Here is a 27892-nt window from a genome sequence, read left to right as displayed (position 1 = left end):
TAGTCTCTGGCATCACTTCCCGCACTGGAAGCAAATGCTCCACCTCAAGGCTACCAGTTGGTGATGAGATCGAAAATTACTTTAAATTCAACAAAATATAAGTAAAGAGTTTTATTTTGACATTATTTGTGTTCAGTGCTTAAAAATAAGGTAATTTTTCTTCTTCTTTCTTTGTTATACACTATAGTCTCGTTAAGTGGCACACTCAAGGAACTAAGTAAAAATGTAATACTTAACGGGCGTCCTACTTAAGCGAATCTCCTTATAAGTATTTTTTATCAAATAGCCCAATTTGTCCCAGATATCGAGAGACTTTTTGAGAGACTTAGAGTGATCTTAGAGGGATTCGTAAATTTTTAATTAAAATAATATGGTCATAAGTAATTGTGTTTATTTTTTTTCTTTCTATATTTCTTCAAACCAAGAAAGTAAAGACACAAGACTAAAGTTATATGAATCCTAAGCGGAGAAAAAGTCAGTTAATTTAGTCTGTTTAGATGGAGTTAATACTTCGTTCTCAACAATTGTTGAAGCTTGTATTTTTACCTTTGGGGTATCGATCACCATGGTGTAATTCCGCAGGGCATCGATGACATCGCGCAGTTCAGATGTAGTTGGCTCCTTAAAAATCTGCTCGGTATCTTGGTCAACAAAGCTTGAGTTACGTGAACTGTGTCATCGAAAGAAGCGACATCTTCAGTAGACAAATCTGAAATTTCCATCCCTTTTACTCAGTTGACGGGGATTAATATTAAGTGCATGAAACGGGTCGTCAGATGCTAATGTGTTGTCATCAACTTCTCTGCAACCTCATCATAACACAAGCAACTTCATTGCATCCAACAGAGAAATTTCAGGTAATTTTTTTTTTTGTTATCAATCGCCTTAATCATCTTTTAGATCACTTTTCCTCTGTACTTTGATTTCAAAGAACGGATAACTCCTAGTCCATGTGCTGAAGGGCTGGTGTTGTGTTAGGAGGGAGGAAAAAATATCAATAGCTTTTAATCCCCAAATTTCGGGGTGAGCAGTCCAGTTGTCAATGATGAGAGCGATTTTGCAACCATCTGTCTTCTATTTTTCGTCAAGATCCCTGAGCCATTCTTTAAATAGTTATGCATCCATTCAACTTTTCTTCCGGCCTCGATAGCAAAATGGCTTTTGCTTTAAGTCTTTAAAGTATCTTGGCTTCTGCAATTTCCCTATCACGAACATGTGAACCGCAGCTAGGCTAGTTACTCTGATTTTGCTGTGCCTCCTTCCGGAACATTTTTCATCTTTCAAATGAAGCGTTTATTTGGAAAAGGTTTGAAGAACAATCCAAACTCATCAGCGTTGTGAATGTCGCCTTCCGCATATTTGTTCAGCATTGTCATGAGCGTGGTTTCTTTCCAAGGGTCGTTCATTTCATTCGTGACATCATTTCCTTTCTCTAAAAAACAGATTAGGGGAGTTGACTGTATCCTTTTAATTCCCTGCATCTCTAGAACGTATTTTTCCACTAAAAAAAAAAATTCTAATGTCATTTTGCAATGTATGCAATTTTTTTCTTTCAACCTTGTTCCCTGGGTCCTGTGGCCCCTGAACCGTTATTACGGAGTACCCAACAATTTTTGCCGCTATCAACTTCATCATCAAGGCAAAATGTCCTAGGAACGAGGTTGTTTTCTTTCTCTGTTTCTCTCTCACAAACGAGTGGAATTTCGCGGGTTTTGGGGGTTTTCACTAATACAAAAAGATTTGAAAGATATGAAACAACATAACAAAAGGGACAAACTTTCTGTTTCTGTTCATGGACAGAAAAAGGCTATTGTTGGTCATTTAATTAAACGAAAAAATGGAAGTTTTGCAAAAACAACTTTTTATTTTCTATAAGCCAGTAAATATTATGGATGTACGGTTCACGTGACTGGAAGAACGGTAAACCAAGGAGACGGGAAGGCATGAAAGTCCATGTATGTTAATGTTTAAAGAACAGGAAGATATGTTAAAAAAGAACTTAAAAAACGAAATGAAATTTATATTGTTTTAATTAAAACGTTTTTTCTTTTATCCAACGATTTAGCCAGTCGTTTGACGCACTGTTGTCTGCCATTTCCCATCTCCTTTGCAAAAAACGAAGCTTTAGTTTTCAAAACTGAGGCTGATACAGGAATCTTCTGAGCACTCGCATCTACGAGCCCTTTGTAGCAAGCTTCGTCGAGGTGTTCGTACGTTCTGAATCTATTCCTTTTTTCGTTAGTAAATTTGAATCAACTGACTCGTTTATCAGTCAATTTGAAATGGTTTGTTTCAGTATTTTATGATTCTATGCGACAAGTGTTAGACTTTTGCCACTGTCAAATTGCTTAAGAATGCGGTATTTTTCTGTAATTGGTGTAGATGTCAGCTTCCCTTTTTGTCCTAGCTGCGACATGACTGAACTTTCACAAAAAGAACTTGAGAAAAGTTGTTTTGTTTAGAATTTTTTTCTTTCAAATCATTGCAATGTCTTCAGTCTTGGAAAAATATGAAGTCATTCCATTAAATGTTCCACTCAAGTGAAGTTTTTGCTCCAAGGGACGGAAAAAATGTACTAATTAGCGGACGTCCTACTTATCCGGGGTCTCACTTAAGCGAAGTTCTTTTGCTTGAAGAGGGTAAGGAAGTTCAAGGGACGAAGAAAGGCGTATTATATAGTGGGCATACTGTTTATCCGAAGTCCCACTTAATAAGTGTATAGTGTAATTCATTATTGTATAAAATATATACCTTAATTTATGACAGAAAAATGTGGAACACGAAACACGGTTGTATGTCTAATTCCGCCATTGTGTTGATAAAATGAATATGTGCATCTGAATTATCCATGTCAATAACCTTACCAACATACACAGTTCTGTCGTAGACAGCTGCAACATGTTTAATAATCTCGGGGAGTGTTTTTTGACTGGGACACGATGATGCTTTAAGGTTAGCAGTGCGCCAACCTCCACAAGCGGTGTTGGGGAGAAATTTGTCAGTAAAGCAGCCGCAACAAACACATGACATTTCTCTAACCCAAATGCGATTTACTTCATATGGAAAAACAACATGTACTTCATTGTTCCAGTGATAGTTTCAGAGTCTGCACAAACTTATCAAGGAAACAAGCAGAGTTTTTGTACTCTTCTGATGACAGGATAGCAATCTAATCGAGCTAGCTTCTAAAGTTGTATTCGCTCAATCCTAAATATCATGTTCGTCTTGGATGATGACTTTAAGCCCGGGGCAAATCGATCAACATTCTCGGCCAACATTTTGACCAACATGTAAATACGATTTGCTATACCCTCGTCAACATTCTCGTCAACATTTTGAGCAACCACGTTCTACCGAATCGTGCTCATTCATTCTCTTTTTTCAAAATGGCGGAGAAGGAAGCTGCAGTATGTTTATTGCTGGCATTGGTCTCCACCAATTCATCGTTCCATTTAAATTTTTGTTTACCAGCAGTGGTAGTTGCAGAATTAACTGTAGCAGTGACTTCCGCCATTTTCAAAATGAATAAATATCTATGTTTTGACCTTATTTTTATGCAAACACTTTTAAATTCGTGTTAGAACATCTGAATTTGCAAATAAATGATTAGAAAATACTGAAAAATGCTGCCAGAAATGTTGATGGCTATAGCAAATCGTAGCAAGATACAAAACTCATCAACAATGTTGATCAACATTTATAAAAACGTTTATAAATGTTAATCAACATTTTTAGAGGTTTTTTTTATTAGTCAACATGTTGATACCCAAAACAAATCGAGTCAACATGTTCACCAACAAATGTTGACGGGTAATGGTGCTCAAAAATTTGCCTCGATTTGCCCCGGCCTTTAGAATTTATCACGGCAAGATCAGGTTTCCAGACCTGCCTTTATGTAGATCCATGTTTCAGGTTCGATAAAATATTTAAAATGACATGAAATAATTTTGAAGATTGTCTTGTTGCGAAATTGAGAGGTGGGAATCAATTTCGTTAACCGCGATACAAGAGATCGAAGTAATGTTAACACGAATCTTGCATCATGCCTGGGTTCATCCAAAATGAAAATTATGATTGAAGACGTAATTCCAAAAATACGCTAGCTACAACTTGAAAAGCAAATCAAAAGGTTTGAATTTTTACTGTCAAACACTATAGTCAAGTGGACGCAAGTTATGTAGAAAGATCTGTACATTTATATAGACTTAATCTTAAAAAAATTGGTTTCTTTTACCACCTACCTTTCGTTGCAGCTATCCTTAATCGTCCGAACCATTCAACGTGTCACAATCTAACACACACAAAAAAAACAATAAAACCAAATCATCTCGATAGAACGCATTCGAAATGGAATGCTAGAAATTACCTTAACGCATGTTTAACTTTGATTGCGAATATTTTACGATTTAAAGAACGATTTTTAATTAGATAAAACATTTACTGGGAAACTAAACATGTGGTAAAGAGTTTTTTATCAACGATAAATCAATGCCAACAAAAATAGCGAAGCGTACCTTATCGCTAAAAAAAATCGGCAAAAAGTGACTAAATTTTGGATAGGTAACTAATATTTTTATACGTCGCCTACTAAACTATCATGTTCAAGAAATGATAAACTTTCCACAGTAATATGAATACTGAGCAGACAAACCGAAATAATATCTTCAATAATATCAAACAGCAATATGGAGAATCCATCTTGGCAGAAGTCAGATCGCTAGAGAAATCAAGAATAAAATACGCACGATACTCTAACCATCTTCGGTTTTCTCTACGTTGTCTTCACAACGAAATAACACCTAAAGATCTTCGACTTACCTGCAGAGTAAAGACTGAAAGAAGTAAGAAAATCTTACAGCGCGCAAGGCGCCAGTTGTTGCAAGAAAGAATCCACCTAAATCACGTAACACGTAACACCCTACATCGCAAAATACTTGATCTTGACAACACCATCAAATCGAGACTTTCCATCGACCAATATAAACAGGTGAAGAATATTCATCATAGCGTGTATGAAAAAGAAATGAGATCGGTTAAAGACAGAAAAGTTCAACAAAATCAATGACAGATTCAATGATGATAGAAAAGAGCAAATGGATTGTCAAACTCTCCAACAGACAACTCACGACTGAAGAAACAAACCTTCTATCAAAAGGAATGAATTTCTGTATGACACCAGCTTCAATTCCAAAGAAAGAAATAGTTGCGAAAGTGGAAGAGGCAATTAAAGATCTACCAAAAGAAAAGGCATACACAGTAAGAGCTAAAGTAAACCTCACGCTACAGAAAAACAAAACACCGAAGGGCAATTTGCAAAAATCTGAAAGACTGTCATTGAAGAATCTAAAGAAGGACAAAGATATCATAATCCTACCGGCAGACAAGGGGAAACAACGGTTATCATGAATACACCTGACTACATCAACAAGTGCAACGAACTTCTCAAGAAAGATCCCACAGAAGTCATCAAACGAGAAGAAAGGAACATCTTAATGGAGTTGAAGAGAAACGAACACATCGACGATAAGCAGTATTACCGACTGAATCCTTGTGACGGACCACCACCGCGATTTTACGGACTACCAAAAATCAATAAACAGGGAAATCCAACTCGACCAATAGTCTCCTGACTGGAACACCGTTATACAACCTATCAGAATTTGTTGCTTCCATCCTCAGCAAATTCACAGCAAGTGACCATAGCAAAAACTCAAAAGAAATTTCGGAATACATCAGAGAAATAAAGATAGCAGACGACAACATCAATTAAACATCAATTAAGACCTTTATCGAAAACGATGCTGCATTCGGTGAAAAGACGAAAATTCCAGTACCGGATTTTCTGCGTTTGTTCGAACTTGTTCTAACCAAAACATGGCATCTGTTTAATAAGAACTTCTACACTCAAACAGACGGAGTTGCCATGGGAGGCCCTGCATCATCAGTAGTCGCAGAAATATACATGCAAGCACACGAGACAACAGCATTAGTCACATCAGACAGACGTCCAAAGGTTTGGAAAAGATTTGTTGACGACGTATTCGCCAAAAAAGATCCCATCTAGAAGAGTTCCATGAACACATCAACGGCCTACATCGACAAATCAAATTCACTGTTGAGCTTGAACACGATGGAAGTATCGCTTTCCTGGACACTTTGGTCAAACGCAAGGATGGTACCATTTCAGTTTCAGTGTATCGTAAACCAACACACACTAACGAGTACCTTAACTTCGAATCAAACCATCAGAAATCTTGCAAGGAAAGTGTCATATCTTCATTACTGAATCGTGCCAACAGCGTAGTCAGTGACAAACAGGAGAGGAAAATAGAAATTCGACGTGTAAGAAATACATTAATCGCAAATGGATACAGTCATAAAGTCATAAAATGAAGAGAAAATGCAACGGAGACAACAAGGGAACATCAGAGAAATTTATCGCATCAGCATTCCTACCCTTCGTACCAGGTACCAGCGAGATCCTTCGTCGAGTTTTAAGGCAACACAAAATCAAATGCATTCTTAACTCTAAAGATACCCTAAGAAGCACTTTGTCTAAACCAAAAGACAAAATAAACCTGGAAGAACAAAGCAATGTTGTTTACGAAATCCCGTGTAAAGATTGTGATGTAGTGTATATAGGCGAAACAAGCAACGAGTTTAAGCAACGAGTACAAGAACATATGCGCGCAGTGAGAAACGGAGATGTGAAGAAAAACGAAATTGCGGACCACAGCTGGAGCAGATGTCAACAGTTTAATTGGGATGAGAAGAAAATCATTGACAGAGAATCCAGAAACGGCCAGGAAGATTAAAGAAACCATCAACAGTGTAGAACGTAACAAACACATAAACAGCAGCTTGTATCAACTTCCTGAGATTTGGTTATAAGCCCTACAGAAGAAGTAGTTACCTACATCTAGGTCCGAAAATGTTAATTACCGTAATTACTGTAATTATCAGCTCGTTTCTGATTATATAAATACATGCGCAACATCATTTTACTTTGCCCGATGATGGGAGAAGGATCTCCGAAACATCGCCTACTAAACTATCATGTTCAAGAAATGATAAACTTTCCACAGAAATATGCAATTATTCTTTATTAGTGACTAAATTCAAAAAATTACTTGGCAAAAGTGACTAAATTCAAAAAATTACTTGGCAAAAAGTGACTAGATTTTTATCCAAGTGACTAATTTTTTTGCCGACTTTTTTTCACCGATAAGATATGTTATCCGTTTTTTTTCGGAATTTTTTTTCGCACTTTCAACCTTGACATTATTATGACTAATAGTATTATCTACCAAAAACAGTGGTCTTATTTCTTTATTATACATGGAAATCGTGGATTTTGACTACAACCTACGCCTCTTTTTCAGCCTCATTAAACAAATTCTTTCTTTTAGAAGATTTATAACGTATGTTACCAATAGTTCTGACAAAAAGTGAAATTCCACTAAAAATTAAAAAATATTTTGATAGTCATTATTGTACAATCTATTACCTTAAACCCATACATAACTGATCTGGCAATATTTTGGACTCAAAAATCAATAAGGATTTTCTTTAAAGAGTTCAACATGTAACAGTGATCTTGTGACAAAAAACGCCAAATACAGTATTCAGAGCTATCTTATCCCAATACCTGACCTATTCCCTAATTATCAGGAAATAAATATCTTTTCCTTCCAGTTATTTCAGACGTAAAACGTGTTTTTTGTTGGTTGGATGAATTTATATTGCAATGAAAAGCATTTTATGATTGTGGATCTGGCACTTTTTTGAATGTTTTTATTCCACTGCCTTGCAAAATTTTATTGTGGACTTGAAGAGACATGGATAAAAAACGAAAGTTTAAGCAAATGGTTATTAGGGGCATAGACGGGGATCAATCGTGCCAAACTTATATCGGGATGAATTTTGTCCAAAGGTTAAGAATATTTATGTTGAAACGAAAAAACACTGTTCTTATAAATTCAAAGGAGTGCATTTGTCTTAAACAGATACATTCGAAAGTGTTCGAAATTTTAATGGGGTTTAGATCAGTTATAATAAGAGAGATGAATGTGACTACGAGTGACTACGAGTCAAACTACAAGTATTACGGGTGACTACGAGTGACTACGAGTCAAGCTACAAGTATCACGGGTGACTACGAGTGACTGCGAGTCAAACTACAAGTATTACGGGTGACTACGAGTGACTACGAGTAGGACTACAGTAGTACGACTTACTACGACTGACTAAGAGTAAGAATGCGAGTACTGCGAGTGACTACAGGAGACTACGAGCAAGAATTAGTTAAATTACAGGGTGATAATTAGTTCCTGGTGTTATGTTATGCTAAAACATCTGACACGATTATTTGAAAACGCTTCTGTGATCTCACTCAAAATAACACCTGTTTGTGAAAACGAGAAAACATGTAGCGTGCGAGTTGACATTGAAGAGAGATAAATTAGAAGTGTGTTTGGATAGAGATTTTTGAAGTGAGTATTAGTGGCTAATTAACCGTTTAGCCGGTCTATACGGGAAAATGTAGACCGAGATCATGACATATGGGCCGAACGCAGTGAGGTCCATGACAATGTAAACATCTCAAATGATCTTGCTCAGAAATTTGAAGAAAATATACTTGCTCTGCTATCAGCAACTTTCTAGTTTTGAAATATTTATTTTATAGGTCATATTTTTTTAGACATTTTTTGAGTTGTGTTGAGTCAAGCTCTTTCCTCATGAGCAAAGAAAGTTGATCCAATCGGGTAAAAAATCCGATGGCTTACGAATGTCGCTTTGAAACACATAATTTCAGGGCCGGATACACGTCAAAGACGTCAAGTGATGAAAGTAAATTGTCTACCTGTATAACAGACAATTTCTTTATCCTTACTTACCCATACTTACCCATACTTACTCATCTTTTACTAAGTCTTACTTTTAAGTTGGTAATTATACACTTAACATCTTAGGTTCACCCTGATAGTTTCTCAACTTTGGATTTTCTGAAGTCCTAACTCCTATTTTATTAAAATGCTTTGAGCACAACCCCTAATTTATATCTTAATGCTGTTTTTCAGCAAGAGCACTTTCAGTTTATAAATTTACTTTTTGAGCCTTGTTTCTTATATGCCATATAATTTTTTTTTATGTATTTTTTACTGAAATAGTTCTTGCACATTCCTTTTTAAAATTGTTTTTATATAATTTTTTGATGTCAACCCGGTATACAGATGTTTTGTTTAAAGGTGTCAGATTTGATAGATTCATTCATTATTCCATTGGCTGGTTTTGACAATTTGCTCAATTTGACCCATTTCATGTTAGATTCAATTTTTCCATGGTTTTCTACATTACGTGATGTGCAAAAAAAAAGGAAAGAAGAAAGAAGATTTTTATGGGTTATTAAAAAACATTATTTTGGAATACTAGATGCTATGAAAAAGTAGATAGATTTATGTTGTTTTTTCTTTCAATTTATTCTTATGAAATAGGTGTCTGGTAATTGCATTAAAAAATGAAAATTGGGGCATTTGCGACAAAAAAATTTCGGCTTCAGTGAAATTTTGACTAAGGACTTTTTAAACCTGTATCCGCCCCTGAATTTAGCTGTTCTTTTCGTTAGGTTTTTAGGGATGTTGAGAACACTGAGGGTAATTTACATTTTTTTTAATATTTTATTGGTATTTTTTATTTACCCTCTTTGTTAAATTTGTTTTTGTAGTCACGTAGTCACTCGTAGTCACTCACAGTCCCATTTGAAGTCACTCGTAGTCCAATTTGTAGCCACTCGTAGTTCCATTTGGAATCACTCATAATCACCCGTACTCACTCGTAGTACTCGTAGTCACTCACAGTCCCATTTGAAGTCACTCGTAGTCCAATTTGTAGCCACTCGTAGTCCCATTTGGAATCACTCGTAGTCACTAGTACTCACTCGTAGTACTCGTAGTCACTCGTAGTCCCATTTGTAGTCACCCGTACTCACTTTTAGTACTCGTAGTCGCTCGTAGTCCCATTCATAGTCATTCGTAATCGCATTTGCAGTCACTTGTAGTCGCATTCGTAGTCACTTGTAGTCGCATTCGTAGTCGCATTCGTCTGTCTTATTATAACTGATCGTGTTAATAAATTAATAAATGTTGGACAACATTTTTCGCGTATTGTTTTCTTCACGAAGTTAGATCCCTCCCACAACATATCTTCTTTGCTCTGTGGAGATTATCTAAGAAATAATTTTCTTGGAACGCACGATGACCAATGTATTTGCAATTTGTTATCTTATGAAACCTCTTGTTCCAAGACCATTACAAGTTGGAATAAACCTGAGTGATGAAGAATTAGCTTTAATAGTGAATAGGGTGAGAATTGTTTACACATTAAATAAAGTGTGTCTAAAATAGCAACTCTAGCTCTGAATTTTTTTTTATTTCATTTTTGGAGAAATTTAATTCTTTATTACTGGCAAAACTAAATTATTGCAGAATCCATTGCCCTTAGTCAACCGCGAAAATTAATTCCACGAAAATGCAAAAGAAGTAAAATCGACATAAATAAACTTTTCGCTTGGTCACATGACAACAACCTACTTTTTACACTGTGAGAAATTTCAATCATAATCTTTTATCCACAACGCTAAGTACGTCGCCTTAAGATAAAAATAGGCTCCACTTTCGTTTCTCTGTCAAATCCATCGAACAAAAAGCCGATTTAAAGCTACTTGAAATACATTTTAATTAAAACCCTACAATGTACACATAAACAATGTAATAAAATGTCTTCCCGCATTGCGCAACAATAGTCGCTGTCGTTAAGCAAAGCTGCTTGTCGTTAATCGGACATACGGTAAAACTGGTCCATCCACACCCAGAAAACTTTCATGTCGGGACTGCTGAACCGAGAAGAAACCTGCGGTCTTTCTGTGGCTGTGTTTAAATCTAGTAAGAATAATACCTTCCTAGACCAAGCAAAATGTCACAATGAACTGCCAGAACACTTCATGAAGAAGGGAAACTTTAAATTACAATTCCACCTGTTTTATATGTTTATATTTTTACCTGCACTATGCAACAGAGTGTCTAATCTTTCTCATCGTCCTATTTAAGCTTTTTTTATTTAGTTAGTTATATCTTTTATTCTTTATTCTTGATTTTAGGTTTTTTTATATTTTATATTTCAAATATCTGCATATAATACATATTTAAGGGCAAAAACAATTTGTAAAATTTGAACCTAATTTTCGCGAGAACCAGTTTTCGCGTATTTTGCAAATTCCTAATAATTCACGATTTTTTGTACGTAGGAGACAAAAAATAAAGGCTACTAAAGCTGAAATTACTTAAAGGAGAGGCGAACAAGAAACTATTTTGTGGCAGCCAGAAAATAAATTTTAAGCGAGAGAAAAATATATATAGATTTCTAAATCCTAAAATCTGCTAAGATAACTACTATAATACCAAATAAAAAACTATATTTCACGACTAACTACCTATATATCTTTCTAACAACATTTTTATAGAAATTCCATGGCTGTATCGGGTGAAAATAAGTAGGTTTTAAATGTACTTTTTAGTAAGCATCAAAAATGACATCTTTTACTTGAGATAACCATGAATATTTTACGTACTATAATAGTAACAACTTTTTATAACCTTCGTTTAAACTTCTTTGAACTAACGAAATATCTGTCATCACCATCAACAATATTCATATTGAAGAAGAACTACTTTGTTCATCACTAACATACTGCTAAGCAGCAAGCGGGATTCGATCCGCGGTCCCCAGAACTGGGAAACGCAGACGAACCCACTACACTACGTGCGGCAATATGTTAGGGATGAACTCAAATAGTTTATCCGGATGATGTGTATACATATAGGTGAACATTTATCATAGCAGATCCGTATTTCATTCTCAACAGAGAATGAACAACAGAGATGAACAAAGTAGTTCTTCTTCAATATGACTTACACGCATTATACTTGCCCGTCATTATCAGAGGTCTGATCGGGGTGAAGCATTCTCTGTTCAGAATGAAATACGGATGTGCTATGATAAATGTTCACCTATATCAACTATATTATTCATGTTTTGAGTCCCTTTTCCACAACATACTACCAACTTCGAACGATAAAGTTTGTTATCAAGAGATGGCGCCAAATTTGAATAAATATACAGACCGGAAACCTTCAATAACAAATCGAACGTGCAATATGGTAGCTTCATCTTTCTTCCTTTTTTAATTTCTTTATCTTTACTCGCTATTTTATTGGCAAGTTAAGTAGTACAAAATAATAAAATTTGTTTTTTAAATGTTGTTCAACATTTTTGCCATTTTGATCTTCAACCTTGTGTACATTGACCCCGTGACCATCACAATAAAAAGAAATATATCCCATTGTTTTTTAATTTAGCCACCCGTTTGACAAATGCGTAAAAATACTCAATTAAAAATGATTCAGCACTCACAAAAATGTAAACAAAATGATGTTTGGTTTATAGTTATAGTTGATGGAGCAAGTGAGCAAGCCAATCAGCCTGGTCTTTAAAATCAACACTTATCATAAAATTTTATTCAGCAGTTCGCCTCTCCTTTAAAGCGTTATTTGCATGTCACCATATATTGGTCATGCTACCAGGGGCAAAAATCCCTGGGAACGAGGGTTTCTATGTGACATTGCAGAGAGTTGCTCTACTTGCCTGCCACATAAGCCGATTTGCGTTCAGTAGTAGATGGCTTCAATGGGCTGACAAGGCTGCTCAAACCCTTGATCTGATATTCACGTTCCACGTGGAATATAACAAACTTTTGCTTGCAAACATATCGAGTGGCCCCAACATCCTTGGGGATGAGGTTGAGGGACCGTTTTCTTATTTAAAAGATATTTTTCATCTTTTACACCCAACCTTGCGCTTCCAGCATCTTTTGTTATCCGACATCTTTTGTTTTCCGTTAATGATGCGGAAAAAAGGTTTCTAAAGAGAGTGTGGTTTTGCAAAAGTCTGACATCTTAAAATTCCTAAAAACTAAGGGTTGGGACTGAAGTTCATCAACCATTCACGAGGTTTGAAATTATTACATTAAGTTACGATTAAAACCAGCGCACGTAGCTGGTTAATTTTTTTTTAATAAAATTCTCCATGTTTGTTCCATCAACATTTCAAGGAAAGTGATGGGACGTGCTAGATGACTATATCCTGTATAGCAATTATGAAATAGTAAGATATCCTAGTTTATCAGCTCTGTGGTATTTTAAGCTCGTGCTTCCAAAAAGTTAGCTAGCTATAGATACCCAGATAAGATGTTACATTCAGCAAATACTGCTACAAAAAAATCGCAGTCGTCTGTGATGTCGAGTACTCAAGTCAAACAATCTGGGAAACCTTCTCCTTCAAGTCAACGGAGTATTTTTATAAACTTTATTGCTGGTGGAGTTGGTGGCACTGCTGGCGTAGTTGTGACATGTCCACTAGATGTTGTTCAAACGCGATTACAGTCATCAATGCTAAGTCTACAGACAAGAAATGTTTCATCAACAGCTTTAGCCAGTACTACCTCACAATCTACTGTGATTAATATGAATTCAAATCGCTTTGGACTTAACGTTTTTTGCTATATCAAGCACATGGTAAAAACTGAGGGCATAGGTGCCCTTTACAAGGGACTGGTTCCAAACTTAATTGGAATTGCTCCAAGTAGAGCGATATATTTTTCTGTTTATACTAAAACTAAAACATTTCTAACTTCTACTCATCTTTCCAACAGTTCATGGACACATATGCTTTCAGCATTAAGTGCAAGTTGGTTGACGTCAACAATGACAAATCCTATATGGTTTTTAAAAACACGTCTGCAGCTAGATATGACTTCGACGGGCAAAAGAAGACCTTTGGTAGAGGTAATTAAGGAGGTTTTTCAAAATGAAGGAATACGAGGGTTTTATCGTGGTTTGTCTGCATCCTATATTGGTGCAGCAGAAACAATGGTCTATTTTGTGTTGTATGAAAAGCTAAAGATTTTCCTGACAGATGTAAAGGTTTTAGATGAAAAACTTACTTCCATAGACTATATTACTGCAGCATTTCTTGCAAAGTCTATTGCAACTGTATCTGTTTACCCTCATGAAGTTGCTAGAACTAGGTTACGACAAGAATCTTCAAAGCTAGGTGGCAAGAAAAAATATTATGGATTCTTTCAAACACTTGCAAAAGTTTATAAAGAAGAACAAATGGCTGGTTTGTATGGAGGCATGGGAGCGCATCTAATGAGACAAGTTCCAAATACGGTCATAATGTTTCTAACATATGAGACTATAGTAAATTTTTTTGTCAATGATTAACAAGGATATTCTCAGCCAGAACTGTTTTTATGGCGACACAAACCTGTTATTCTTTTTGTTGCTTCTCTTGTTGTGTCACTACACATATTGTTATGGGTTTAAACATTCCTGCATAAAAGTATTTTGTGTGTGTATAAACATTTGAGTTTCAAAAAAAATAATAACCAGAGTAGAATACGGATATATTTATGTGTTTTGGTTGAGTTTGCTGAAAATGTTCCAATATAGTAACTTCTCAGTTTTAATTGGATAAATAACAGACATTAATATGGTCCTAGTTGGGGGAAAATGTTAACCTATCCTAGGCTGTACAAGTTTCGTTTTAAATGTTTGTGGGTTGCTGGTAAAATTTTTGGTGGCATTGGTCCATAAATGGGGGTTAAAAGGAGAGAGGAGTCTGCAAATTTGAACCTTGTGCCAGGGTGGATTAGTGATAAATAAGTCAATAAAATGCGGCATTTACTCAATAGCACTAAACATTGATTGACTTATTTTTCATTAGTGAGAAGCGTTATTTTTCGATTGAAAATGCTTCAATCATATTTTTTTCTCTATTCATCCCAAGCAAAATAGTTACACATTAAATGAAAAATTTATGTGAATTCTATATATAAAATATTTTTATTTTTACTGTTATAAAAAACAACAGCTGCTTTCAATAAAAAGGGATTTGCCATTACCAAAATTTAGATTATAAATTGAATTCGCCAAAAACGAAAGCAGGACGCGAAACGAAGCACCGTTTATAAACATGCGCATATCCGTTCACTGAATGCACGAAATGAGGACTTTGCGTATGCGCTTGCATGCAAATTCTCGATAAAGCACACTATTACACGGCTATAACAAACCTCGTTCCCATGCCATCTTGTATCTTTTCTGATGAGCCTCGGACCGCGATGGTCAAAAAAGATACAATATGCCCTGGGGACGAGGTTGGGCGATAATTATATATTCGCTTTTCGTGAAGGGGTGATCGAGGCGGTTAAACAATAAGGGGGGGACTATTGTTAAAACGCCGAATCAAAAATTGATCATCCTTGATCTTTTCCGTGAATTTAAATAAGCGGCCCCTTGCAAGGTCAGTAAACTAAAATAAGTGCCCCTTGTTGTGTTGTAGTAATCGCATAGCTTCGAAGAAAGCTTGGGACTTTTTTAATTTATTCACATTTTGAAGCCAAAAATATTTTCAGAACGTTCTCACAAATAAATAATTAAATATCAATATTTTCTATACCGCCAGTTTAATCAACGCTCCGTAAACTCTATTTTTAACTTACCTATAAAATATGTACCCTCATTAAATTATGATATTCAACATGGGGCAGACCACCTATTCCCATCACAAGTGACTCTTGTCTTTGCAAATTTTCATCGAGCGGTATTGAAGACAACAGTCACTGCAGCGACTTAAGGCCGTTTCACATTACAGAAATATATTGAATCCAATATATTGGAAATTATTGATAACTATTGAAAAATATTGCCTCAATTAATTGACATAATGTGAAACCAACTCTTGAGACACGTTCGAAAAAACATTACGCAATCGCTTTCAATACTTGTCAAGACTTTTTAATTCAAACACGGTTTGAATTAAAAAATATTGCAAGGGAAATTCTTTTGTTGTGAGAAGACTCAATTGTTCTCCGAACAATAGAAAAATCGAATTAGCAAAGTATTCAAAATTTGTCTGTCTGAAATAAACAGTAAATGAAACATACGATCGAAGATAAAAGATGGAGCAAAATAAAATTTATTATTTTGAAAGTCAGCCACACGATTTTGCTACGAATGATCAAATACTATTTCCTCAAGCTACGACGCAACAGCAACATGCCGCACATGTCTTCACTCAGAGCTCACCAAAACCAACCTCGTCAATCTTGAGCCAAAACACACAAATATTCGGTCAGAGCGTGCCACAGCAACTTCAACCTTTACTCAGCCCCGTATTTCAAAATCCATATTAATGTCAGCTTCAACTCCGGCTCCAAAGGTTTCCGTAAATGCGTTGTCTTCTTCGTTAATTTACTTCTGACTTTCTCAAGTAAAAGCTAAACAAAAGGATTGTTTTAGATCAAACTCAGAATTATTTCACATGAATATCAAGTTAAAAATTATATTCACCTCATATATGTCTGGGCTCATTCGCAGGTATTTGCGGAAACTCTCTTCGTCATACAAACGTAGTTCTTGCACTAAGTTATCGTAAACACCGATCGATTTTCGTTTTTTCATCCACTCCTTCACCCAAATTCTACGCGTAACCTTAGGTTTGGAAAAGTTTGTCGGAAGTAAAGTTGTAGCAATAATAATCGCAGCAACCGCTTTTCTCTGTTCCTCAGACATTTTGAATTACAACAAAATTTAAATGGACATTTAAAGAGACATTTAAAGAGACAATTTGCAATAATTCGAAATATTTTCCAATATAATGAATTCAATAATTTTCAATTGATATCATTATTCATAAATATATTGCTGTCAATATTTTTCTATATATTGCTGTAATGTGAAACGGCCTTTAGCATTATTCTTTCATGTTGCAAAGAAGAACAAAAACAAACAGTGCATGCAGTGCAACATGTTGAATTTAAGGCCGTTTCACATTACAGCAATATATAGAAAAATATTGACAGCAATATATTTATGAATAATGATATCAATTGAAAATTATTGAATTCATTATATTGGAAAATATTTCGAATTATTGCAAATTGTCTCTTTAAATGTCTCTTTAAATGTCCATTTAAGTCTTCATGCTGTGCATCTTCTTTTGTACTTCACTCTCGCTACAATTTAGCTCGGCTGCAATCGCTACAAGTGCCAGTTGTTTTTTGTTTTTGTCCATATATCCTGGGCAACTAACTTTGTATAGAACTTTGTGTTGTGACCACAAATTTATCAAATGTTCAGTTTCACCACTACTCCAAACTTTCTCATGTTTCAAGCCTTTTCTTCCTCGCTTCTGAGGTTTCGCAGAAGTTTCATCTTCTGGATTTTGAAATACGGGGCTGAGTGAAGGTTGAAGTTGCTGTGGCACGCTCTGACCGAATATTTGTGTGTTTTGGCTCAAGATTGACGAGGTTGGTTTTGGTGAGCTTTGAGTGAAGACATGTGCGGCATGTTGCTGTTGCGTCGTAGCTTGAGGAAATAGTATTTGATCATTCGTAGCAAAATCGTGTGGCTGACTTTCAAAATAATAAATGTTATTTTGCTCCATCTTTTATCTTCGATCGTATGTTTCATTTACTGTTTATTTCAGACAGACAAATTTCGAATACTTTGCTGATTCGATTTTTCTATTGTTCGGAGAACAATTGAGGGTTCTCACAACAAAAGAATTTCCCTTGCAATATTTTTTAATTCAAACCGTGTTTGAATTAAAAAGTCTTGACAAGTATTGAAAGCGATTGCGTAATGTTTTTTCGAACGTGTCTCAAAAGTTGGTTTCACATTATGTCAATTAATTGAGGCAATATTTTTCAATAGTTATCAATAATTTCCAATATGTTGGATTCAATATATTTCTGTAATGTGAAACGGCCTTTACGTGCGCAAAGATGTTGAACGTTGTTATTAAAACATTTGCATACCAGTCCAACAGGAAATCTCGAAACTGAATGGTTATTTGTCGAATTTAATCGCTTGGCGGAAAATATGTTAAAAATTGGACGTTAATTTTATAAAAATCTGACTATATGCACACTGCGCACTCCATCAGAAATTTATAAATGTATTTTAATTAAATGTTCGCTCAGCAGAAAGAAATGTCAGTATTTTTATGTTTTTTTTTCAACTCGTTTATAAGGACCTTTACCGATAACATAAAAGCAACTAAAGCCCTGAGTAAACCAGGTTCATTTTAGTGGACAAAAATTGGCATGCATGCTGAAATACTTGTGCGGTCGATTCTGTCTTACGGATTCTGCATGTGTATAAGCACGCAAGGAGGAAAGTGACAGTTAAAAAATACTTAACTTTAATGATTATATATTACGTAAAGGAGTTTGTAAATTCTTTTTGTGTGTAAAAAACAAAAAAATATTTTTTAGTCAGCAATGGTTAAAAATACAGTAAACCCTCCTTATCCCGAACTTTGCTGGATTTTCTCTCCTATACTCTTTATCTCGAACTTTCTCTGTTTCGGAAAAACATTATAAAGTTTGCATCGACAAATTCAAAAACCAAGAGACAAACACGAATTTTGATTGTTGCCATCGATGAGTCCGGGTATTGTGGCGCTGTACACATACACATGTGAGTGGGCAGAATCTCTATGTGCTTTTACCTTGCCCTATACTATATAATAGTAAAGTTTTTTTTTCTCTGCGTGTATTTTATCCCCTGGTTATGCTTCCTACGCACATTAGCTCTGTTAAAAAGTAGGTTCAATGTTTAACCCAAAGGCTTCTGAGTGCGCTTTAGTGCCTTGCATTCACCTTATTCGAATTTCAATTGCGTCATTAACCCAGGGGTCTGTACTTTTCTGATATTTAATGCAAAAAAGTATAAAAAGGATTTAAGTGGTGAGCTTGAGTCGAGCAGTAAAAGATTAAAGTGTGACGACTTCACACTGGCTATTGTTAAAAACCTTCCTAAAATTACGATATTGCTAAATAAATGTTCAGGCCATTCTCGTCGCCAAAGTTTTTTGAAACCTCTGTCTCAAAGAGCTCTGATTTTCTGATATTCATTCTGTTAAAACAAAATATTATTAAAAAAATGGTCAACAAACATATCGAAAAAGAATCCTTAATGTCAGGTCAGTTATTTTTCATTTTTTCATGGATCACTATTTGGGCAGAAAACAACCGTGCAATATTTATTTATTAAAAGAATATTAGTACAGGTATAAAAACTTCAGCTACGTATAAAATACAACACACGACTGTTATCAATGTTTCTCATGTCCTAATTATTTCTTAGGTCATTTTTTTCCACAATAGACTCGTCATCGACTTGTTTTGGTCATCTCTGTCCTGGTAAAAAGAAGAAGATGGAGATATCTAAAGTAAACTTAGTATGCGCATGCCCGTGAAATAAAGGACATGATGAAAACTTGGCTGCATAGTTTTCTTACTTGCTTAATTATTAAACTTTTGAATAGTGATGGGAGAACAGTTTGACATAAAGAAATGAATTATTAACTAACGAATTTAGTTTTTTGACCAATTTAAAACTATTTAAAACCATAAAGTAACCTATATTTTTAAAAAGTCAAAAAGTAAGATAGTGTTTGAAGATCGCAAAAGACAGAAATTTTAAGAGAAAGAATACAGAACGATGTATAAGTCATCAAACGAAAATGGCCAAAAACATCAAGAATATAAAAGTAACGAAACCGTGAGAACTTGTTTTCGAATTGCATTTCTCCAGTAATTGAATTTTTTTTTTGATATTGACAACATTACTTCTTTTTTTAGATCTCTCCTCATACTTTTTCATCTCCTCGCTTTCGCGAAGTAACCAGCCGTTGTATTGATCAAGTACCTTTGGAAAGTAAGAGCTTGTGATATAATATATTTATCCGGTTTGATACGATATAAAACAGTACATGATCAACTTTATTTAAAAAAAATCTTCATATTGCTTCTTAAATTTAGAAACCACAACCGCTAATGAATTTTTGGCGCATCTCGCTGAAGAAAAAAAATGTACAGATATACAAAAGCCAAACATACACATACGTTCTCTTTGTACCAGTCTTCTGAAGAAGGGTTTATACGACAAAGAAAGTATACATGCGTACGTTCTTGTATCTAGTGTTTACGATAATTGCCTTAAAACTAAAAGATAAACTAAGATAATATTTACCATATCTTTTTAATGTAATGAAATTAATTTTCGTATACCTACCGCTGTTTAACCCTATACCTGGAGGTGCTGTTTAACTAGGCATATATTGCACGTGATTAAGTGCTGAATTTTTCGACTTTTTTTACTTTTATCGGGGCTTGCGATCGAAATTTATGCTTTGCGGGGGGGAGGGATTGTATTTTTTAGTACGGGAATAAGTTTTTACTTTGTGAGTATTGTAAAATGTTTTATTTACTATTCAAATATATATTACTACATGTATGCTTGTCATTAGGTGCTTACCAAGGAGCTCTTGAGGTCATATGGGTACTAGGGATATACAGACCAGATTTAAAGGAAATATTTATCCAGCTTAAATGACGTCATTTCTGATCTAATTGACGTCATTATATTGTTTCCTTACCTCGCTTCTTTTTTTTAATCCAATATCTTACATATATGTACTAAATATAATCCCATAAGCGTCAGTATTTCTGGAGAAACAGATTTTCTTATATACCTTATTGGGAAAAAAGTCAGGGAAAAGTGACCTCCAATTTTGCTGATTTTTTAAACTTATTTTGAATTAATTATTGGAAAGGAGTAAGAGTAGCAGAAGAAGAGAGCAGAAAAAAAAGTTGAAAACCAAAACAGAGAAAAAATTCAAATGAGACAAAAAGAAAAAAATTCATTGGGATTTACTAATTTGTTTTTATTATCCTTCTGCTGCTGAAAACATTGAAAACTCAACCTTTTATGGTCATTTTTGACTAAGAAATTAGTCAGCAAAAAGTGACTACATTAAAAAATTTAGTCGGTAAAAGGTGATTAAAAATTGTGTCATTAATTTAATTTTTTGCCGGTTTTTTTTGCCGACATTTTCTTTGCCTACTTTTTTTACATTTTTTAACGATAATAAATGACACTACGTCAATGTGAGCGACGCTGAATAAAATTAACGTACAAAATCTTCAATTATATGGATATTAGGGCGTTGGTTTCTTTCTTTACGATAGTTGCTTCATAAAAATACAACAACAACAACAACAACCGAGCTAAACTCCAAAATCGGTTTTATAATCACAGTTTAGACAAATTTAGGGAATTTAGGGACTGGTGGCCTTGTGGTAGAGCATTTGCCTCCAGTGCGTTAGGTCGTGGGTTTATTTCTCGGTTGATTCATGCCACAGACTATAAAAGTGTGAATCGATCCTTTTTGCTTAGCATTCAGCATGAGAAATCTTTTCCAATTCACTGTCATATTTGCTTCATCTATTCAACCTGGCTAATTTTTGGAGGAGGGTCATCGGTCTGTTTTAATTTTTTGTTTACTCTATACAACTATATGTGATCACTCCCTTCGCATTTTTCTTCATTCATTTGCGGTTTTATTTCAGTGGGGCGTTCACATATTTAATCACCCTCGCCTCCAGGCTATTTTTCATTATTGATGGATTTTTTGTATAAAGCTTGAAAGTGTTTAGCTAGATGATTTTTTTATTTTTAATGTTTTCAATTATTTAGATAGGTAATATTCAATACAAGCAACAAATTATTTTCTTGATTTTAAACCCAATAATGTATTTTGTTGCTGGAGATAATTTAGAAGTTTTGTTTTGGTCTTGAAAATATTTTTCGATTTCTTTTAAGTATGGTTTCTTAGAAGATGCATGCAACATTGAGATCAATTTTAAGTCTTCTTTAGCAACTAACGTACAAGGTCGGAATCACATTGCTTATAAAACTGTTTCATCATCATCGCACAGCAGACGTCCTTTAATTCGAATGCCGCTTAATTCGAACTTTCTGTTATTTCAAACAATTTGCTAAGTCCCTTGAGTTTGTTTTAATAGTCTTATATTTTGAGCTGCTTAATTTGAACTCCGCTATTTCGAATATTTCGCTATTTCAAACATTTTTTTTGTCCCAAGGCTACATTATGCTCGTTAATTCGAACTTTTGTGTATCAATCAAAAAAATCTTATGGGAAAATAAGAAGATCGTTTTCGTTTTAAGCATCAATGGTAAATTTCTTACAATTTATCAATTAAACTGGCATTTCCATTAAAATTAAGTTTACAAGGAATTTGGAGGCCTTGCCCATCGCGAAGTAAACAATGCTAAAAGATTTTTGTAAAAAGGTGTAATAAAGTTCTATTAGCATAAAACCTTTAAACGTTTGCGCGTGTTCGAATTAACGGACATCTAGCTACTGTATTTAAAACGAGGGCTGGTTCATACTAAGTACAAATTAATCTCGTACCCAGACCTTGCACAGTGCTCATGGATAATTCAAGTTTTTAAATGAATGTTGGATGGCGGTGATACATGTGTAGCATTTTAAATATTTAACTTCTTTTCGCAAATAGCTTGAGTAAAAATATTTTATTCTACCTCCTGCCGATTTGAATGTTCTGTGAAATAACCACATCAAGAAATAGAAAACCTCAAAATTATATTGGAAAAAATTGTTCTAATCAAATAGATTTCAAAAGCATTTACGATTTTAAAAACGCAAAAATTTGATAAAAAAAGAACGCAACACGCAATACTTTGTACGCGTGTTTGATGAACGAATGTACCGCCTCGGGCTCGGTGTAGACCATGAAAATCACTTAGATCGCTGGAGGACTGTGACCGAGCATAAAAATAAAAATATACCGTATATATAAGAAGGCACGTGAATTTAAGAGTCCACGATAAAATGCTGAACACAATATTTTTAACACTCGCCACATTGTTAATATACAGAAGGCGTAGAAATACGGCAAAAAATAAACAGAACAAAAAAATTTCTGAGTTCTAAGTACTACAGATTTTTGGAAAACTCAATGTTGTTCCTTACACCAACTGTTTCTATAGATCGATGAGCTTTAGCAGTAATATTGTTGTCCATCATCCTACCTGTCATGTCATAAAATATGGTAAAATGTTTCCAGGGTATTTTGCTTTGTTGATGAAGTTGATAGCGGCGACTCCGTAATAACGGCTCAGGGGGCCACACAAGACCCTGGGGACGAGGTTGAGTTGTACCCTGCTTAAATATCGCTGTGTTGCGAAAAAAGGAACCAGGTATATAGGCAATACCCTTTCTTTAGTACTTCATTCTCTGATTGCGAGAATCTAAAGAGCATATGAAACAAAGCTATTTTAAAAAAGGTAATGCAATTGGGACCATTGTTTGCTAAAAATACATTTGCACCACTTCGTTTTAGCTTCGTTTAGGCTCTTGTTTATCATTTGGCGATCACTGTCTAAAAGAAAGTCTTGAGAGAAAGTTGTTTTGCGCATTACGATAGAACGTGACTTTAAACGCTTTCTTTGAGTAAGTAAATTGATTATTAATTTATTTCTGTATAATTAGTGACGCGCAACTAATTTGATACAAAGAAAATAAATTATTTAGAAATGAATCGAGTTATTTGCAACTATTTAAAACCCATAATATTTATGGGATCATAGAAACGAAAAAATATTTGAATTGTATCCATAATAAAAACAGTAGTCTATAAAAGTAGAGGATTTTTTGATGAAGAAAACATAGCAAGATTAATCAAAGGAAAGTGAGCTACAAGAAGAACTTGGAGAAGGATATTATCGCAGCAATGTATAAATTACCGAATGAGAATCAACAGCAACAGCAGGAATTTCAAAATCACGAAGCTGTAAGAAAACTATATATATATGCTTATATTTTTCTTTTACTCTTTTCACTCTTTTGTTTTTTTTCTAACACGAATTTTTTTTTTAGGTCTTACCTCGTATTATTTCATCTCCACGCTCTCGTGAAGTTGCAAATAACTACATTGACCAAGCACCTTTCGAAGGTTATTCTTGATTGTATTATATTTTTATCTGTCTCATCGTCCTTAAAAGTAGCGTATTTTTGTGTGTTGGGGGTAATCTCAGAATTCTCCAAGTAGATTTCTCACACAGGCAACGACATGATAACAAAGAGGGTTGTACTGTAAGCGAGTAGGCTTAAGTAAGGATGGCTTTTAAAAATATAGATGCTCACTGCATTGTTGTAACTGCAATTATAACTTTGCTTTCTTTTCATTTGTTTACCTTTTTCTAGACAAACTGATTATTACGCGCATGCTCAATGAATGGAATAGGGAAACATTTCCAATACAGGTAATAAAATTTTATTCACGTTACCTTGTTGTAAATGTATCTAGAATTTTAGAAAATATTTCCGCACGACGTTTAAAACAACTTATTTGTTTGCCTTCGTAAGGGAATAAATCCACGCGCGAAAAAACTCAAAAATCACATGCAAAAATTAATCTTTCTTAATTACATCAATCTAAAGTCTCCCTACTTCTTTCTTTAGGAAGCTAAAAATGTTATTAGACCTGAAGCTGTACCTGTGATTAAAGATTGGTTGAACACTGCTGAAGATAAAGGTAAAATAGAAAAATAATGAAACAGTTTAATCTGGCGAATTAGACTGTACCCTCGTTTCAAAGCTGCCTCAACTGAGGTTTATGTTTGGGGAAATTTTAGACAACAATATATAAAATTAGTTACTTTCCCCAACTAAAGTTAAGTTCTAGATAAAGAAAAAAAAGGACCAATTGTTTAGAAAAAAAAAATTGTTGTATATTCAGCGAAGATCTTTAGTTTATATAAAAATGGTCTGTAGTTACCCTCAAAATTAGACAATTTCCCCATGTTTTTTCCCGGACAAGGTAAAAAGTTGTGAATCTCTGCTAAACACCTTTTTCAAAACTTTTTACTTATTTTAACAAGAATTACTGTTTTTTACACTTAGAAATTGCTATCGCTAAAAATCTTTTGGCACATCTCAGTGAAGAAAAGAAGCGTACTGATGACGTGCAAACGCGAAATAGCCCGCGACGACGAACAAGTGCATCCCGATCCGACAGTCGTCCTTCTTCTACTAGATCAGGACAAAACTCAAATAGTAATAGCAGACCAGTTTCGAATAATGGAGGGCGTAAAGGCAGTAGACTTGGGTCAAGCAATGGTGGCCGCAGAAGCAGTAGCTCAAATCAACCACAACGCCCACCGCTACGGCCACGAACAAGTATAACGTATGGGTCCTTTTATCCGCAACAAACTGATGGCTTTGGGAACAACACTGGTGTCTTTAATATAGTACGTGGTCAACCAAGACCTAAAACAATGCTTTCAAAAGCTCAACAGTATCGTGAAAAATATCATAACAAGGCACAGGAATCTCCTAGGGAAGCTACCTTTAATCCAGTTAACAGATCTGGAGTATTTGGTACTGTCATTTTCCCAGTACAACAAGGAACATATAGTCGCCCAGGTACACGACAAAGCCGTCCTGGCTCACAAGCACTAGGACGTCGACCATCAACACAAGGTCAGCTGCGTAAACAAAACTCAGATGAAAGGCTTAAATTTAGCGCCAATCTTCAAAGCAAAGATGACATTCAACAGCTTGATATTGAGACTGACCGGTCTGAGGGTAACAACAAGCAACAATCTGAAACACACAGAAGTATCGAAGAAAAAAAAGAGCCTGTTATGTATTATCCACAGCTAAATACTTACAGGGATTTAGGTTTGAAGAAACATTGGCCTGGAAGACCATATCACAATACCAATTTGCTTTTGGGTTAAACTAAAGAGCTTCTGTAAAGACAATTTCGCTGTACATATACTTTTCATCAGATGTGTTATTTAAAATAGGTTACCCACATTTCCCTGTATATGTTCCTTTAAAGATTTTGTATAAGCATTTAAAAAAAAGAATCGTGCACACAATAGTCAAATTCTTTTCTTTTTTTTTCTGATTCCTGGCTAGATATTTGGAAATATAATGGCGCACAATCTGTATCTAATCAGTTCTTTTCATCACAAATTTAGGCGTTAGCTCGAATGAAAAAGCTTACTTCTCTGGTCTGATTTACACCAAATGCAGAACTTGAAAAGACTAATTTGTTAAGGCGAATTTTAATTTTGTCCACAAAATTCGAATTAGAAAATCACATAAAACAAATCGTAGTGCAAACAGTAATGCAACTTTATCCCCAGGGCTTTTTAAGTAAGGATTTTTTCCATGATAAATATGTGCAATACAGATTTGCCGGCAAATATTAATTTTAATTTACAAAATATGACAAAATATTATACGTGGTAGGATAAAAAAATATTAAAATTTGACATGATGTCAAATAAGTTTATCCTAAATTGATAAATGAGAACTAATCAAATACTACTCCGAATATCCGAGATAGCATTTGATAATTCGATATCATTTAAAGAATGTTCAATGTTTAATGTTCTGGAACCTCTTACACACAAAAAAGTTGATCTAACTATAAACTTGTCGCTTGTTATGTCCCTCTTTTCTGCTTTTCATTTAGGAAAGACGTTTGGAAAACCGCATGCCTTCTTGACTAATTCCACTATTTGCCGCGAATACTATTGGCAATCCTGCATATCTTTGAGCGTTTAGGTCAAAAACCTGTACATCAAAAAAGGCTAGGCCAGTGGCTTAAAAGCCAGTAGCACTGATGTCAAGTTGCGCTTCTTGACTGGTACACTGCGATGTTGCATCTGTTCTCTTTCTTTATAATCATTGTTGGCTCACGTCTCACATCTTTACATACTTCGTTAAGGAGTAAACGAGTCCACTACTTCCACATACACACATAGGTGGAAGCTTAAGTGGTCTGATCTTTTATCGAACAAGTCTACAAGTTAAGAAACCGTCCGATGTTTCGTCTGTAATTGAATAAGTACACATCATTTTCACAACATTCGTCAAAGCAACTGCGTGCCAATGTAATCTCACAAAATGCAACGTCATTTGGAAGGATATATCTCTGGAGACGATGTTGGTTTTTTAGCTAAACAACCGTACAGTTTTCGGTCCACTTTTTTAGATGTGTATATTTAAATGGCTAGCTTCACAAATCTCGAGGGATAGATATACCCTGTCTATTACTTCTAGGAGGGGCCAAGGCTTAGATGGAGAGTCCTAGAGAATTTAATGCTCTTTTTGAGCTACGCAGACCCAATCGCGCTCTACTAGACAACTCCCGGCAACATCCAACGGCCCACACAATGTGCCATCTCCCCAACTTCCCTCACATGGCTTGGATTGACCCGGGGCTATGGTAACATTCACTCGCTCAATTTGAATCGCAGAGTACGAGAGCTATAACCACTAATCTACGGCGCCACACTAATCTACGGCGCCACTCTTGAACAACTCAACCGGCTGTGGATCACAGGTCTTGATTTTGCTCATACCATAAACCTAACATGGCAGCATAACAGCGATGTGATGTGGGGTCGATGCTTAAAATTTCTAGTTTCGTTAGCTAACAATTTCTTCAAGACCGTGTAGGAAAACTGCAGTTATTGAAATTCAAACTAGATTTCTGGAAAGGTAATAAGGGGCGACGCACCACAAAACAGATCGACTTGTCTCATGATGCTTTTGACGCTAACGTTTAAACCCTTCTCTTCCCTGTCCCTTTTTATCGTCCATATTGAGAATGTCTTTAAATTGATGGAAAGCTAGAAACGAACAGTATTTTTTATCAAATCTGTCTTCACCTTTCTCTCTGCTGAAGACTCTTCAGTTCTCTGCCAAAGCAGTCATTTTATACCGGTATACTGGTCATCATCCAAGCTCAAAAATACAATAATGTGGTCGTCAGTAGATTGTTCCTTAATTTGAAGATAAATACCTAAATAGGGCCAGGGTTGCCACATTAAATTCTTCATTGGATTTCTCCTGGAAA

General features: G+C 35.1%; 4 protein-coding genes across 5 annotated transcripts; 3 read left to right on the top strand and 1 right to left on the bottom strand.

Annotated features, from left to right (window-relative positions):
* The first annotated feature begins 173 nt into the window (after positions 1 to 173).
* LOC130654533 (uncharacterized) lies at positions 174 to 20158 on the top strand. 2 transcript variants are annotated; one of them, XM_057457140.1, is made up of 3 exons: positions 174 to 857; positions 19769 to 19844; positions 19949 to 20158. In XM_057457140.1, the coding sequence occupies exons 1-3, from the start codon at positions 777 to 779 to the stop codon at positions 20140 to 20142; spliced, it is 351 nt and encodes a 116-aa protein (XP_057313123.1). In that variant the 5' UTR covers positions 174 to 776; the 3' UTR covers positions 20143 to 20158. The 2 variants fall into 2 exon arrangements, with proteins under 2 accessions (XP_057313123.1, XP_057313124.1); XM_057457141.1 differs by lacking the exon at positions 174 to 857 and adding an exon at positions 18500 to 19688.
* Positions 12714 to 14522, top strand: LOC130654532 (solute carrier family 25 member 36-like). The gene has a single exon (XM_057457139.1). It carries the CDS (start codon positions 13302 to 13304, stop codon positions 14337 to 14339), a length of 1038 nt encoding a protein of 345 aa, XP_057313122.1. The 5' UTR covers positions 12714 to 13301; the 3' UTR covers positions 14340 to 14522.
* Positions 15865 to 16832, bottom strand: LOC130654534 (uncharacterized). Its single transcript, XM_057457142.1, has 2 exons — positions 16470 to 16832; positions 15865 to 16396 (listed from the first exon to the last, which is right to left on the bottom strand). The coding sequence occupies exons 1-2, from the start codon at positions 16689 to 16691 to the stop codon at positions 16280 to 16282; spliced, it is 339 nt and encodes a 112-aa protein (XP_057313125.1). The 5' UTR covers positions 16692 to 16832; the 3' UTR covers positions 15865 to 16279.
* Positions 20159 to 23633: 3475 nt separating the features above from the next.
* On the top strand, positions 23634 to 25909 carry LOC130654531 (uncharacterized). The gene is made up of 5 exons (XM_057457138.1): positions 23634 to 23806; positions 23893 to 23968; positions 24220 to 24278; positions 24478 to 24550; positions 24919 to 25909. The coding sequence occupies exons 1-5, from the start codon at positions 23747 to 23749 to the stop codon at positions 25755 to 25757; spliced, it is 1107 nt and encodes a 368-aa protein (XP_057313121.1). The 5' UTR covers positions 23634 to 23746; the 3' UTR covers positions 25758 to 25909.
* The last annotated feature ends 1983 nt before the right edge of the window (positions 25910 to 27892 follow it).

The sequence above is a fragment of the Hydractinia symbiolongicarpus genome, chromosome 8 (genome assembly GCF_029227915.1).
Source record: "Hydractinia symbiolongicarpus strain clone_291-10 chromosome 8, HSymV2.1, whole genome shotgun sequence".
NCBI lineage: Eukaryota > Metazoa > Cnidaria > Hydrozoa > Anthoathecata > Hydractiniidae > Hydractinia > Hydractinia symbiolongicarpus.
The sequence above is the reverse complement of the archived record's forward strand: the minus strand, read 5'-3'. Positions and strand labels throughout refer to the sequence as shown.

What these genes read in the sequence shown, in the direction of transcription:
- LOC130654531 (XM_057457138.1), top strand. Translation starts at nt 23,747, where the DNA reads ATGTATAAATTACCGAATGAGAATCAACAGCAACAGCAGGAATTTCAA. An exon ending in AATTTCAAAATCACGAAGCT is followed by an intron (nt 23,807 to 23,892) that starts GTAAGAAAACTA and finishes TTTTTTTTTTAG; the next exon opens with GTCTTACCTCGTATTATTTC. An exon ending in TGACCAAGCACCTTTCGAAG is followed by an intron (nt 23,969 to 24,219) that starts GTTATTCTTGAT and finishes ACCTTTTTCTAG; the next exon opens with ACAAACTGATTATTACGCGC.
- LOC130654532 (XM_057457139.1), top strand. Translation starts at nt 13,302, where the DNA reads ATGTTACATTCAGCAAATACTGCTACAAAAAAATCGCAGTCGTCTGTG.
- LOC130654534 (XM_057457142.1), bottom strand. Translation starts at nt 16,691, where the DNA reads ATGTCTGAGGAACAGAGAAAAGCGGTTGCTGCGATTATTATTGCTACA. An exon ending in TGAGCCCAGACATATATGAG is followed by an intron (nt 16,397 to 16,469) that starts GTGAATATAATT and finishes CCTTTTGTTTAG; the next exon opens with CTTTTACTTGAGAAAGTCAG.
- LOC130654533 (XM_057457140.1), top strand. Translation starts at nt 777, where the DNA reads ATGCTAATGTGTTGTCATCAACTTCTCTGCAACCTCATCATAACACAA. An exon ending in ATCCAACAGAGAAATTTCAG is followed by an intron (nt 858 to 19,768) that starts GTAATTTTTTTT and finishes TTCTTTTTTTAG; the next exon opens with ATCTCTCCTCATACTTTTTC. An exon ending in TGATCAAGTACCTTTGGAAA is followed by an intron (nt 19,845 to 19,948) that starts GTAAGAGCTTGT and finishes TCTTAAATTTAG; the next exon opens with AAACCACAACCGCTAATGAA.